The 14560-nt window shown below is 46.9% G+C and overlaps 1 protein-coding gene across 2 annotated transcripts in view; it reads right to left on the bottom strand.

The window, feature by feature from the left end:
• Positions 1 to 14560, bottom strand: part of NCAPD2 (non-SMC condensin I complex subunit D2) — a 30647-nt gene that overhangs the window by 10314 nt on the left and 5773 nt on the right. For both annotated transcript variants that reach the window (XM_079306205.1, XM_079306206.1), the window contains exons 13-18: positions 14410 to 14531; positions 13279 to 13488; positions 4349 to 4523; positions 2762 to 2846; positions 2493 to 2626; positions 1373 to 1505 (exon numbers count right to left, since the gene is read on the bottom strand). In XM_079306205.1, coding sequence (XP_079162331.1) covers positions 1373 to 1505; positions 2493 to 2626; positions 2762 to 2846; positions 4349 to 4523; positions 13279 to 13488; positions 14410 to 14531 — 859 coding nt within the window. The remainder of the gene's footprint in view (positions 1 to 1372; positions 1506 to 2492; positions 2627 to 2761; positions 2847 to 4348; positions 4524 to 13278; positions 13489 to 14409; positions 14532 to 14560) is intronic.

Here is a 14560-nt window from a genome sequence, read left to right as displayed (position 1 = left end):
GTGACAGCATGGAAACTACACTGGGTGGATTTAAAACTTGGCCAATTGATGATCCCAGGCCAATCCAGACAATTCCACCATCTCACCTTAAAACAACTCTTTTGAAATGTTAAAAGGATTCATTTAAAATCTGATATTATTTACTCATTCTCTGCAATGAATGAAGAGGGAAACCTCTGGATCTTAAGAGTCATCAACAGTAAGTCAGCTATCCTTGGGGTACCCCAGAAACTTTGTGTTTGTTTAAAAGCAAAATAACATCAGTGGAAACAACACAGGATATGGCTGGATCCAAGACCACCTCACAGTTAGGTTGTTGCATATATTCTGTATCAGTCACACTAGATTTTAGGTTGGGAGTAAGATAACCTAGAGAACTACTAAACCAAGTGTGACAATACCTGAGGTGTCGCAGCACACCTGTGTCTGCCTGATGAATATATGCTTGAACAAAAGAGAATTTACTTGAGGATTTACCAGCTTTCAGTAGCTTAAAACAAAAACTCCTGATTCACCACAATCCTGTCCTCTGTACTGAATTTCTGGTTGGGAGGATGGGTGGGTGAAGAAGAGCTACTGGCAGTCAGGCACTCAGTCAAACATTTTCAGTTCAGTTCCTTTTCACATACAAACTTAAGACAGAACTACAGACTTAAGTCAATCAAAAATTGAATTATAGCCATCTTTAGAACATTTAAGAATGTTGTGATACATGTTAACTCATGAAGTTCATGCAGCAACATCCCCAGTGGAAGGGGCTGTCACAGAATGATGCTGCTCTGTGAAGGAGGACTGCTTTTGTGATAGAACTCCTGAACCAAAATGCCCCAAATGACTGAGTCAAAAAAAACTGATTTTTTTTTCCAAGTGCATTAAAAAAAAAAGTGTAAATTTTTTCCCAGGGAAAGAAGCCATCAACCATCATGTTGTTCTAAGTACAACATGGACAGGTTTGAAAACCTTTTATGTTTTATATTCTGCTGTACAGCTGACAACTCCTGCATATCAATTAGTAGGGAGGGCAAAAGAATCACACCACCAGAAAATATCAGTAGAGGAAAGGGTTTCATGGTTGAGAAAACACAAATCAGTTTAGAATTGGGAATCTGAAGAAAAGAATTGAAAGGAAAACATATTTTCTTGTGCACTGAACTCTTTACTAATTGAATTCAGCCTGTTGCCTAATGAAAATTCTTTTATTACATGTTCACTGATGTGTGCTAAGCTTTCCAGACAGTGCTGCTGAATGGTCTCAACCTACTTAATTTCAAAATCTGTAAAAATTTAATTACCTCTCTCTCTTCTTCCATATAAACAATTTTCCCCCTTTCTTTGTTTCTGCATGACCTCAAGAACAAACCCCAAGCCTTACCTTGGGGTTACTGGCAAGCTTGGAAATAACATTGCATACTTCTTGAGGCAGCCTATAGTCTTCACATGCCTTCTCAGACAGCCCCATGGTCACCAAGATGTCCAGGTTGCTACCTATGATCTCTGGCTTTCCTCTGTGAATAGAGGGTATGGGGACATCACATGAGATGCTGCTGAAAGTTTACAGAAGCATGGATAACCAAGAGAAATACTCCTTGTGTCTTGTGGAAGAGAGTGGTTTGAATAAGAGGGGGAAAAATGAAACCCATCCAAACATCTCAAGATATAGCTAGAGGAGCAGCAAGCAATATTCCACAGAATCCAGTGTAATTCACTCTCCACTAGGAGATGAATTACTCCAAAGTGATCAACAGTGGGCATAGCCTCTTTGTTAAAGGAATATTCTTGACTGTTCTTTCCAATCAGAAAGGACCAAAACTTACAGAGGTAAGAAAAACAAAAATGTTGGAAAGTAGGAAAGAGTCCAGGAGCTCAGGACTTGTGACATATACCATTACTTCCCTTACTGTGGGAAACAAACCAAACCAAACCAAACCAACATTATCCAAAAAAAGCCAATTCCAAATCCATACTCACTTGTTCCCCTTTCTGCCTGTGAAAGAATTTTAGGATCATCATTATGCAGGCCTGTTTCTGACTAATGAAGGACTGAAGTAAGAACAGCAAGAAGAGCAGGTAAGTTGAATGCCAAAGGGTTACTGGACTGGGAAACTGAGAAAATTAAAATCTTTTAGTGCATTTGCTTTTTTTTTTTTTTCCCCATAAACTGAAACAGATGCATTTTTCTTCATGCTCAAGGCTCCAGACATCTCTACTCAGCAGCTTTTCACTGTTCTTATCCAAACACAGACAAAGCTGCAGAATTGTGACACTGTAAACTCTGGGAAGGGATGGACATTCACATAAGGAAAATAATCTCATCAAAATCATTCAAAGGCCATGCTGGTGGGATCCAGCACAACTATGTTCAGTTCCAGGCTTCATTACCCCATGATAGGGTTACTATTTTTGAAGCTAGAGCCAAAGAGTCAGCTGATGCAGAACCCAGAGTTCTTCAATAAAAATTGACTCCCTGTGCACCCTTCCAGCCCCAGGCTCACCGTGCCATCATCCCCAGCAGCATCACAGCAGCGCGGCGTTCCAGCGACGAGCACGGACATTTTTCCGTGAACCGCTCCCAAAGCAGCTGGGTCACAGCAGGCTTTATTTCATCTTTCTGCACAAACTCTGAGATCTGCAAAAGGAATGGAATGAAAAAATCAGAGAGAGGCAAAGGAGAATGAACTTCAAAGTAAAGATGTAATCTGCAATGACTACCATTTTAATAAAACAGATACACAGTCCAAACCCAGGCAAGGCAAATACTCACTATTTCCTCTAAGCACTGTATCGTTCCCAGTGATGCATCCACCATGATGAGAGAGAGAGAATGCACCAGGACCTGTGCTTTGGCCCTTTGAAAGGGAAAAGATAACAATAAAAAATTAAAAGGTAAAGAAAAAGCAACTGTCACAACTACTGCCCTACTGAAAGAGCTGAAAACATCTGTTGGATAACAGAGATGATTCACAAGATCAGGAAAACTCCCACAACAAACTAGAGTTCTCAAAGTCACCCAACTCAAGTGCCAATTACCATGATGTAGCCTTAAAAGTCCATTGCCTTGTGCACTGGTGCTCCTTCTGGTGCTCAATGATCCAATCAGAGGCACTAAGCAGCCATTTCCCAGTTTATTCTCAACCATAGGTCAAAGTACAATTCCCTAGAAACTGAAAATCTCTCTATGAACAAATGAGGACAGAGCACAAACTGTAGAAGTGCTGTCTCCAGGCAATATTATCAGGAAGGAATAAGAATCAGCAAGTGCTCATTATTGCCCTGATGGTACAAATGAGGATGAGTTATGGTGCATCTCACCAGGGATCACACTTATTGCACAGGAATCCAACAGGATTTACAAGTGGGTAAGCACTAAAAAAGGGCAAGTGCCACATCAGAGAGGAGACAGCTCTTCTCTAGAATGGAAGAAGCAGACTTGCAAGTGGCAGCAAGCTCCCACCACCAAATCCTCATGAAGGATAAGCAACAAAGACCCTTTGACATCCTCCCATCTAAGACATGTAGAAATTGTTAGAAAAAGATTTAAGATTGGTCTGACTGAAATACAAGCAGAATCACGTGTGAAAGCACCCAAATAAGAATTAACCTTGTAGAGTGTGAAGGATAAACAAATGGGGAATGTATTGTGTACATCAGAAGCAGAATGCCTACACGTGACCAAGGCTACAGCATGTATGACTTGTCAGCAAAAAAAACTGAGCTTTGCTAAGAGAAATATAGTTTCAACTTTAGACCACACTGTTCCTCTTATTATCCCAGCAGGATGAACAACTACAGTTATAAAAAACTCAAAATGGGACAACTGACATTGGCTAATAACTTTGACCACAGAGAGTGAAGTATGTAAGACTCCTGGACATGGGATGACTCCATATTGACAGTGGACTCTTAACACACTGAAATTCACTGTTGCCAGTCAAGAACCCTGCTGGCGAGAGAAACACTGATAATTAACACTTCTGTTCCCTATCAGATAGGGACCCTACCCAGACTATTTAGGCAATGCTTTGTATGAAAGTGAAATTTATGAGAACAATAAATATTAGTGCCTGACAACAGTTTAACTTCAAGTAATTCTCAGCATGTGCTTAGCAGGGTCCCACAGAGATTTGCTGCCTGAATTTCCTACATGTGAACTCTATGACAAACCAGGAACAGAAGCTCAGCAGTAGATCCTGCAGGAGGTCTGGGTTACCCAAGTAATAGCCTTATGTTTCAGCTCAGCACCAAGCATGGCAACTCTCAGTTCTCTTCCTGTCCATACACCATTCCCAAAGGCAGAAAGGGGATGGGGGGAGGAAAAGGAAAAAAAAAATCTGATTAGGAAGATCCATACCTCTCTGAATCCTCACTGGGGCTCAGATAGAGCTGTCTGTAGGCATTCAGCACGGCCTCCTTAATTGCAGGCTCCTTTGACCATATGAGGGGCAGCATCCTGCGGACTCCAAGCAGTGCCTGGGGCACACCAAACTGTGAGACTGTCACGAAGAACTCAATGGCTTCCTGCACCACTGCAGAGAGAACAGTTGTGATAATGCAGCTCTTTCCCAGTTCCCATTAGAGAGGCCATTAAAACAAATTCATAGGAGTACTGGTCTCACAGCAAGCTCTACAAGCATCTAGAGATCACTGCCACTGTCTGCAGAGGGCTTGAGTCAGAATGGGATCACTAGTACAAAAATGTAGATGTCCCAGAAAAGAAACACAAATTTACCATATTACAGCTAAATCAAATGTGATATGGTTAGGGAAAGAGCACAGAGACCATCTTTGAGAAAGATGTTGGGGGTTGAGTGCTTTTCTGTTACTGTGTCAATTGAAAGAATTTTTCCCATTATCATGCCAATGGAGCTGGCCGGGTTACACCCAGGGTCCCTGATGGGTCCAGACAAAGGGGGTGGGTGGGGACGGCCCCCGGAGGGGCCTCTGAGGCTTCCAGGAGGGCACTCGCGTTTCCGGCGAGCTGGGAGGAGGATGCCTGGGATCGTTCAGCCACGCAGCCGAGCACAGCAGAGCCAGACCCTCTGTGATCAACTGCCCTGCATCTGCCCCGTTTCCAGCCTCCTGCCTCTGCGGACACAGCTGATCCCCCGGACACACACGGTGAGTGAGGAGCCGCCGCCCTCGGTGAGGGTGAGCCCGTTCCCGCCCGAGACCGGCGTGGCCGCTGCTGCCCCTCCCCGCTCCCTCCTGCCTTCGTTCCCGTCTGCCCTCTGGCAAATCCGGGCTCTGGACTAAGTACAGAGACAGCGTGCTTGCATCTAAAGGGACTGACACCGAGTTATCTATTTCGTTCTGTTAGCAATTTTAACTGTTATTGTTTTCTGTTTGTATAGTTAGATATATTAGTAAAAGAGCTGTTATTCCCACCCCCTCTTATCTCTGCCTCAGAGTCCTTGATTCAAACAATCGTAATACTTGGGGGAGGGGAGTGGAACCAAAGTCTCTATTCCAAAAAGGGAAACTTCTGCCCCTACTGGCAGACACCTGTCCTTTCAAACCAGGACAGATTTTGGCGCCCAACGTGAGGCTCGAGGGCACTGAGTTGAGAGTTAAGACAGGAATAACAGGTCTCTTAACTGGCAATATGTTGTCTGGTTTAATCTGGTTTGTGTTCCATGTGGTCACAGCCATCTCCCTCCCATTTGTAAGCCCTTTTTTGAATTTGGGCCCCCTCACCAAGGTTGCTGTGGCTATTGTCCGATTGGTTTGGTGGATTGATTATGTCAGGAATTCATGGGTTTTTAATTTTTTCTGGGAAGCGGTTGCATGGATCCGGAGCTATCGTACTCTAACTGCGTGTTTCTGGGGCTATTTCAGTAATGGTAATTACTGTGAGATAACGAGTGCAAGGGAAATTTTCTTCCAACCCATCACCCAGTTTTTTGAGGCTACCCCACTGGTTCTCAAGGATTTCAGATCTGTTTTAATTGCCACTGTTATTATACAGTGGCTGGTGTTGCTGGTAGGCTTGTTCTACTTAGCATTCAGAATCAAGGGAATATTGGCTTGGACAACAACTCTGATACCTGCCCCAGGGACTAGGGATGCTGCCCCAGAACCTGCCTCTGCCCCAGGGACTAGGGATGCTGCCCCAGAACCTGCCTCTGCCGCAGGGACTAGGGATGTTGTCCCAGAACCTGCCTCTGCCCCAGAGACTAGGGAGGTTGCCCCAGAACCTGCCTCTGCCCCAGGGACTAGGGATGCTGCCCCAGAGCCTGATGCTGCCCCACAGCCCACTGCAGAAATGAGCCACCCAGAGTGGGTGGGGGCTCTAGTGAAGGATATAGGCCAAATGCTGAAAGAGCAGAATCAGATGTTGAAGGAGCATAGCCAGATGATGAAGGAGTATTTTTCTCCAGCTGGTGAGAAACCCTGCCCTAAAGAAGGAGAGTCAGATGGTGCTGCAGTGGAACCCGTAGATGTTGTATCTGTCCAGGTTCCAGCTGGATCACAGGAGCAGCCACAGCCAGCAGCAGTTGCTCCTGTGGAAACTAGGAAATCTAAGATTAAAACGAGGCACTTAGATAATGGGGATCAGCAAGAAGGGTCCTCACAACCAGCAAGGGAGCCAGAGGTTGAGATTGTCACCGAGTCCCTCTCATACGATAGTCTCCGTAACCTGCGTAAAGACATTGCTCGGCGGGGCCGTGAGCCTTTTACAACTTGGTTACTCCGGGTCTGGGACCTTACGGGAACAGGTGTTCAACTGGATGGAACTGAGGCCAGGAATTTGGGATCCTTGGCCCAGGATTCAGGTGTGGACCAGATATTCGTAAGGGAGCAAGGCCTCCTTTCCCTCTGGGACCGGCTTTTAATGAGTGTGAGAGAGAAGTTTGTCCACAGAGAGAGAATGCAGGAGCACCACCGTAGGATGCGCTGGAAGACCCTTGAGGAAGGGATCCAGCAGCTGAGAGAAGTAGCAGTATTAGAGGTATTCTTTGGGAGGGATGGACAGCATGACAATGACCCTGACAAGGTCAAGTGCACAAGGCAGATGTTATGGAATCTGGCAACCTTGGGTCCATCTCAATATACCACCTACATAGCAGTGATTAATGCCGATAACAGTCCAGAGACAGTGTGTTCTGTTGCCAACAAACTCAGAAATTTTGAGAGCATGATGAATGGCCCAATGCAGGCTAATGTCTCTGCCGTGGCCAGGGACCTCCAACAGGTCGAAGATAGGATGAGGGATATGAGGGAGGAGATGATGGAGGAGATGAGGGAGGTGAGGGAGGAGGTGAGGAAGATCAGCGTAGCAGCAGTACGAGTCACAGGCCCCCAAGTCAGAGCTTCACGTCCCCCAGCTAGGGAGAGAGGGTACACCTCACGAGCTGACCTGTGGTTTTTCCTGCGAGACCATGGGGAAGACATGGGAAAATGGGATGGGAAACCCACTTCTGTCCTGGCAGCACGGGTGCGTCAGCTCAGGGAGGGAAATGCTAACCGAGGGAGCCGCACTAAAATGAAGGTAGCCTCAACCTCCCACAAGCAAGGTGCAGGGTATTACAGCAAGGAGGATGTTCTGTCAGATCCCCTGGAAGGAACCTCCACTATGTATGCCCAGGAAAGAAATAATAACCAGGGCTAGAGGGGCCCTGCCTCTAGCCAGGGAGAGGCATGGGATGACAGGATCTATTGGATAGTGTGGGTGCGATGGCCTGGCACGTCAAAGCCACAGAAACATAAAGTGTTAGTTGATACTGGTTCACAATGCACCCTGATACCATCAGAACATGTGGGGAAGGTACCTGTTTCCATTGTTGGGATGACGGGGGGATCACAGGAATTCACTTTGCTGGAAGCTGAGATTAGCCTGACAGGGAAGGGGTGGCAGAAACATCCAATTGTAACTGGCCCAGGGGCACCGTGCATTCTAGGCATAGACTTCCTCAGGAACGGCTACTACAAAGACCCAAAGGGGTTCAAGTGGGCTTTTGGAATAGCTGCTGTAGAGACAGAGAGCATTAAGCAGTTGAACACCTTGCCTGGACTGTCAGAAAACCCCTCTGCAGTAGGACTCCTGAAAGTGACTGAACAACAGGTGCCAATTGCCACCATGACCGTGCACCGCCGGCAGTACCGGACAAATCGAGATGCTGTGATCCCCATCCACAAAATGATCCGTGATCTAGAGAGCCAAGGGGTGGTCAGCAAGAGCCACTCACCCTTCAACAGTCCTATCTGGCCTGTGCAGAAATCTGATGGAGAATGGAGACTGACTGTGGACTATCGGGCATTGAATGAAGTGACTCCACTGCTGAGCGCTGCCGTGCCGGACATGCTGGAACTCCAGTACGAGCTGGAGTCCAAGGCAGCAAGGTGGTATGCCACCATTGACATTGCAAATGCATTCTTCTCCATTCCTTTGGCAGCAGAGTGCAGGCCTCAGTTTGCTTTCACCTGGAGGGGCGTGCAGTACACCTGGAACCGACTGCCCCAGGGGTGGAAACAGCCCCACCATCTGCCACGGACTGATCCAGGCTGCACTGGAGAAGGGTGAGGCTCCAGAACATTTGCAGTACATCGATGACATCATTGTGTGGGGGAACACAGCAATGGAGGTGTTTGAGAAAGGAGAGAAGATCATCCAGATTTTACTGGGAGCTGGTTTCGCCATTAAAAAGAGCAAAGTCAAAGGACCTGCCCGAGAGATCCAGTTCCTGGGAGTGAAGTGGCAGGATGGACGGCGCCAGATCCCCACTGAAGTCATCAATAAGATCACTGCAATGTCCCCACCAACAAGCAAGAAGGAGACACAAGCTTTTCTAGGTGCTATCGGCTTTTGGAGAATGCACGTCCCTGAGTACAGCCAGATTGTGAGCCCTCTCTACCAGGTCACTCGCAAGAAGAACGATTTCCATTGGGGCCCTGAACAACAGCAAGCTTTTGCCCAGATCAAACAGGAAATCGCTCATGCAGTGGCCCTTGGCCCAGTCAGGACAGGACCAGAGGTAAAGAATGTGCTCTACTCTGCAGCTGGGAACCATGGTCTGTCCTGGAGCCTTTGGCAGAAGGTGCCTGGTGAGACCCGAGGCCGACCCCTGGGATTCTGGAGCAGAAGCTACAAAGGATCTGAAGCCAACTACACTCCCACAGAGAAGGAAATCTTGGCTGCCTATGAGGGAGTTCAAGCTGCCTCAGAGGTGATTGGCACAGAAGCACAACTTCTCCTGGCATCCCGACTGCCAGTGCTGGGGTGGATGTTCAAAGGAAAGGTTCCCTCTACTCACCACGCCACCGACACCACATGGAGCAAGTGGATTGCCCTCATCACGCAGCGCGCCCGTATTGGTAACCCAAATCGCCCTGGGATTTTGGAGATAATTACAAACTGGCCAGAAGGTAAAGATTTTGGTCTCGCTGATGAAGAGGAGCAGAAGCAAGTGACCCGGGCTGAAGAAGCTCCACCGTACAACCAGCTGCCAGCAGATGAAACATGCTACGCCCTTTTCACCGACAGTTCCTGCCGCATTGTGGGGATGAACCGGAAGTGGAAAGCTGCCGTATGGAGCCCCACACGACAGGTTGCACAAGCTACCGAAGGAGAAGGTGGATCGAGTCAACTTGCTGAACTCAAAGCTGTTCAGCTGGCCTTGGACATTGATGAGAGAGAGAAATGGCCAAAGCTCTACCTTTAAACTGATTCGTGGATGGTAGCCAATGCTCTGTGGGGTTGGCTGGAAAGGTGGAAAAAGGCTGACTGGCAACGTAGAGGAAAACCAATCTGGGCTGCTGATGAGTGGAAAGACATTGCCACTCGGGTAGAGAAGCTCCCCGTGAAAGTCCGTCATGTGGATGCCCATGTTCCCAAGAGTCGGGCTAATGAAGAACACAGGCACAACAAGCAGGTAGATCAGGCTGCACAGATAGAGGTCTCAAAGATAGACTTAGATTGGGAACACAAGGGAGAAGTGTTCCTGGCTTGATGGGCCCACGATGCCTCAGGCCATCAGGGCAGAGACGCCACCTATAAGTGGGCACGAGACCGAGGGGTGGATCTAACCATGGACAGCATCTCTCAGGTTATTCATGACTGTAACACGTGCGCTGCCATCAAACAGGCCAAGCGGGTGAAGCCCCTCTGGTATGGGGGGCGATGGTCCAAATATAAGTACGGAGAGGCCTGGCAGATTGACTATATCACACTGCCTCAGACCCGCCGGGGCAAGCGCTACGTGCTGACCATGGTGGAAGCCACCACCGGATGGTTGGAGACCTACGCTGTGCCCCACGCCACTGCTCGGAACACCATCCTGGGCCTGGAAAAACAAGTCCTCTGGAGGCATGGTACCCCTGAAAGAATTGAGTCAGACAATGGGACTCATTTCAAAAATAGCCTTATAAACACCTGGGCTAAAGAACATGGCATCGAGTGGGTGTACCATATTCCCTACCATGCACCAGCGGCTGGGAAAGTCGAACGGTGCAATGGTCTGCTTAAAACCACCTTAAAGGCACTTGGTGGGGGGACTTTCAAGAACTGGGAGATCAATCTACCAAAGGCCACATGGTTAGTGAATACCCGAGGTTCCACTAATCGAGCAGGCCCTGCCCAGTCAGAGCCCTTGGGAGCAGCAGATGGAGATAAGGTTCCAGTGGTACACCTGAGAGGCATGTTAGGGAAAACTGTCTGGGTGAACTCTGCTTCCAGCAAAGACAATCCTGTTCGTGGGGTGGTTTTCGCTCAAGGACCAGGTTGCACTTGGTGGGTGATGCAAAAGGATGGAGAGACCCGATGCATACCCCAAGGGGACCTTGTTCTAGGGTGAACTATATATGATACTGTGCCTGTAGCTACATCTATGTATATAATTTAAAGATTTCAATATGATGTAGCATGTAGCATGGAAAAAATTCGGGGTGGATAATGTTGGGGGTTGAGTGCTTTTCTGTTACTGTGTCAATCGTAAGAATTTTTCCCATTATCATGCCAATGGAGCTGGCCGGGCTACACCCAGGGTCCCTGATGGGTCCAGACAAAGGGGGTGGGTGGGGACGGCCCCCGGAGGGGCCTCTGAGGCTTCCAGGAGGGCACTCGCGTTTCCGGCGAGCTGGGAGGAGGATGCCTGGGATCGTTCAGCCACGCGGTCGAGCACAGCAGAGCCAGACCCTCTGCGATCACCTGCCCTGCATCTGCCCCGTTCCAGCCTCCTGCCTCTGCGGACACAGCTGATCCCCCGGACACACACGGTGAGCGAGGAGCCGCCGCCCTCGGTGAGGGTGAGCCCGTTCCCGCCCGAGACCGGCGTGGCCGCTGCTGCCCCTCCCCCCTCCCTCCTGCCTTCGTTCCCGTCTGCCCTCTGGCAAATCCGGGCTCTGGACTAAGCACAGAGACAGCGTGCTTGCATCTAAAGGGACTGACACCGAGTTATCTATTTCGTTCTGTTAGCAATTTTAACTGTTATTGTTTTCTGTTTGTATAGTTAGATATATTAGTAAAAGAGCTGTTATTCCCACCCCCTCTTATCTCTGCCTCAGAGTCCTTGATTCAAACAATCGTAATACTTGGGGGAGGGGAGTGGAACCAAAGTCTCTATTCCAAAAAGGGAAACTTCTGCCCCTACTGGCAGACACCTGTCCTTTCAAACCAGGACAAAAGAACAAAGTTCTCTTTTGGGAAACAAACTTTGGGAAAAAACATCTCTTAGTCACAGCAGACAGCTGAATATAAGCCCCAGTGCAATGATATAACTAGAGGAACTAAGCTATTTGATATACAAACGGGGTAAGGAATACTGTGTTTGGTTTCAGCTTGACTACTCCTGAAACAGACTGCACAGTGTTCTAATAAGACAAAAAAAAAAACCCAATAAAGTTAGACAGCATCACAAGATATCAACAGCAATGATCAGAGGAGCTGTATAACTAAAAATTCATAGTCTGATCTCTGGTTAAGTAAGAGTTTTTACCAGTGTAAACCCTTACAAATGAGAATTAACATCTAACAGGTGAGCTGGTGTGCTTTCCCTGCCCTCAGTCACACCACAATGCACAAATTTGCAACAGAAAAAAAAAATTAAATCTTCAAATATTAAATCTTTAATTAAAAAAGGCTAAATCTGAGCACAGACATCCCTTAGCATCAGTCCCTTACCCAGCAGCATACTCTCTCCAAACGGAGACAATATCTCAAAACACCCTCACTGTTCAGACATTGGATTTGCCTACCTTATACTACAGTGCAGGACAACAGGAAGATGAAAATGGTTATTAAAATTTGTGCATCCATTAAAAAACACCCCCACAATCGAACCCCAGGTGTTTCAGTACCAGGTAGGGCAATTTCTTGGCCCTGAGCTTCAAAGGTTCAATGTAAAACACAGAACCCAGGAGTTCATTTTCATGCATGCAAATAGCTAATGACACCCAACCTCATTGGGGAAGGCCACGTGCTTATAGCAATTAATGACCCCTCAACACAGATGAAGCCTCAGAAGTATTTGCAGCATCCACACCCATCCATATCCCAGATCTGTGCAAGTGGATGTGCTGGAGAGCATGGGAGAGGGAGTTGTGCCCCTCATCCCTTGGAAATGCCAATTTCTGACACACACTACAAAAAATCTAAGTGATTACATTAGTTCTAATATTAAATATGAACAGCTGAATTAACCCAAAGGCCTTCTGATCACCACCTTTCTCTACAGCACTGAAGAGAACCAGGCCACAGAACCTATTGATCAGGCTCATGTTTAACTAGAGAATAAAGGTTGAGGAAAGGTGAGACCAACTGCTTAGTTCCCCTCTTGTGGCCAGCATAACAGCTGAAGCTGTGTCAGGGCACTGAGCACATAACCAAATCCAGCTCTACTGGCCAGGCTTACTTTGGGAGAACCTCAGCTGAGATAATGAACACCCCTTCCTCCCCACAGGAGACAGGGTAGTTTCTGCAAGTGAACTCACTTTGGTCACCTGGCCAGTTTTTTTAACTTCAAAAAGTTTAAATACATTGTATTTCATATGTTTTTAAAAACATCTTTTAAACATATTAAATTAAACCTTTTCAACCTTGGTATTTAAAAAAATGGATTCCTAAAAAGCCTGCTCATACCCTATTCAACCTTTTTAATGATATTCATTTAGATGGTGCTTGCTTTTCCAATACCCTGGAAGTGTCTATCACATCTGCTCAATGAAAAGCAGCTCCTTCAATCTTTTCTCCTTCGCCTGGAGCTTTACTACTCCAACATCTTCTCTCAAGCAAGAAAAGATCTAGAAATGCTGAATGGGAAAAAAGGACTCCATGGTTATGTCACATACCTGAGACAGAGTTTTCATACATCATCTTGCTTATCAGGTTCAGAGCTTCTGTGATTTTCACTGAGAAGTTGTAAGCATCTTGCAGGTACTGCACCAACATCTCCTGTTTGACCAGCTCTGTTTGAGGCTGCTCTTCCTGCACAACTTCTTCAATCTCATCACTGCTGTTGTCATGTGGAGGATCCTCACTATTCTCACCTAGGCATGAACCTACACAGCACATTTGTTTGTGAGCAGTACTGAAGAGAGAAAACAGGCATGGTTCAGGGCATTTTAACCCTCCTCTCCCCACGCCACAGTGACACCTTCAGAGAGCCAGGATACAAAAATTCATATTCTGCCATCAGACCTAGCTACCAAATTTCAGCATGCTGTGGAGCACGTTCCCATACCACAGTGTGATGCTCCAGAGACATGCCAGCTTGGTACAAAGGCATTTGGGGTAAACTCCATTAAAATGCTGATGGGGGTTAATCTGAATTTGATAATTCCCCAAAGATAGATGAGGGCCCTAAAAGGGAACCAGGGAGAAGGCAAACACTACTACTCCCAAGCAAAGTTTGTGCAAGTGTGGAGAATTCACGAAGTTAAGACTTTTAGACAATAGACTTCCAACAGAAATATGCTCAACATGATTGGGTAAGCAACCTTATGTTGAAACAAACACCAAACATAAAGTATGTGAAGTCTTATAAGTACACCCAGAGGCTCAGGCCCCAAATAACCAAACTTTGCTTGAACCATATACTTGGTCAAGGCTGCTAAGGGTAAGCATTATGTGCCACCACCTGTTCAGGAAGCAGAATTCCTGACATATTCAGACAAGGATGAAGGGTGACAGTGGCAACATTGGCTTCATTCCCCTCAGATATTACATGATTTAAAGCACCAGAAATGCTTTTACTAAGACCATGGAACCGTTCCAACCAGAAATTAAGATCAATATGATCCAGCTAAAATGCCAATGTACTAGATGAACAAATAATGCAGAGATGCTGCAGCCCTGGGAGCTGCCAAGTACACACAGACTGAGCCCCACAGGTCAGAAAGAGAGACAGAGCATACCAGCAGGTTTTAGTCTGGCCCTGGCATTATCTTGAAGTTAGGGAACAGACAGAGGGATACAGTTACCTGTGTAAAGTCTCTTCAGAACACCCAGGATTGTTGCCTCCTCATTTTCCTCCCCAGGACTGATGAAAGGTTCCTTTCCCTGGAATTGACACAGGGCCTTCTGCGTAAGGCGGGCTGCGCTCCTGGACAATGACATTGCCCAAGAGAGTAT

The sequence above is a fragment of the Erithacus rubecula genome, assembly GCF_903797595.1.
Source record: "Erithacus rubecula genome assembly, chromosome: 1".
NCBI lineage: Eukaryota > Metazoa > Chordata > Aves > Passeriformes > Muscicapidae > Erithacus > Erithacus rubecula.
Note: the sequence above shows the minus strand (reverse complement) of the source record. Positions and strands in the feature narration are given on the sequence as shown.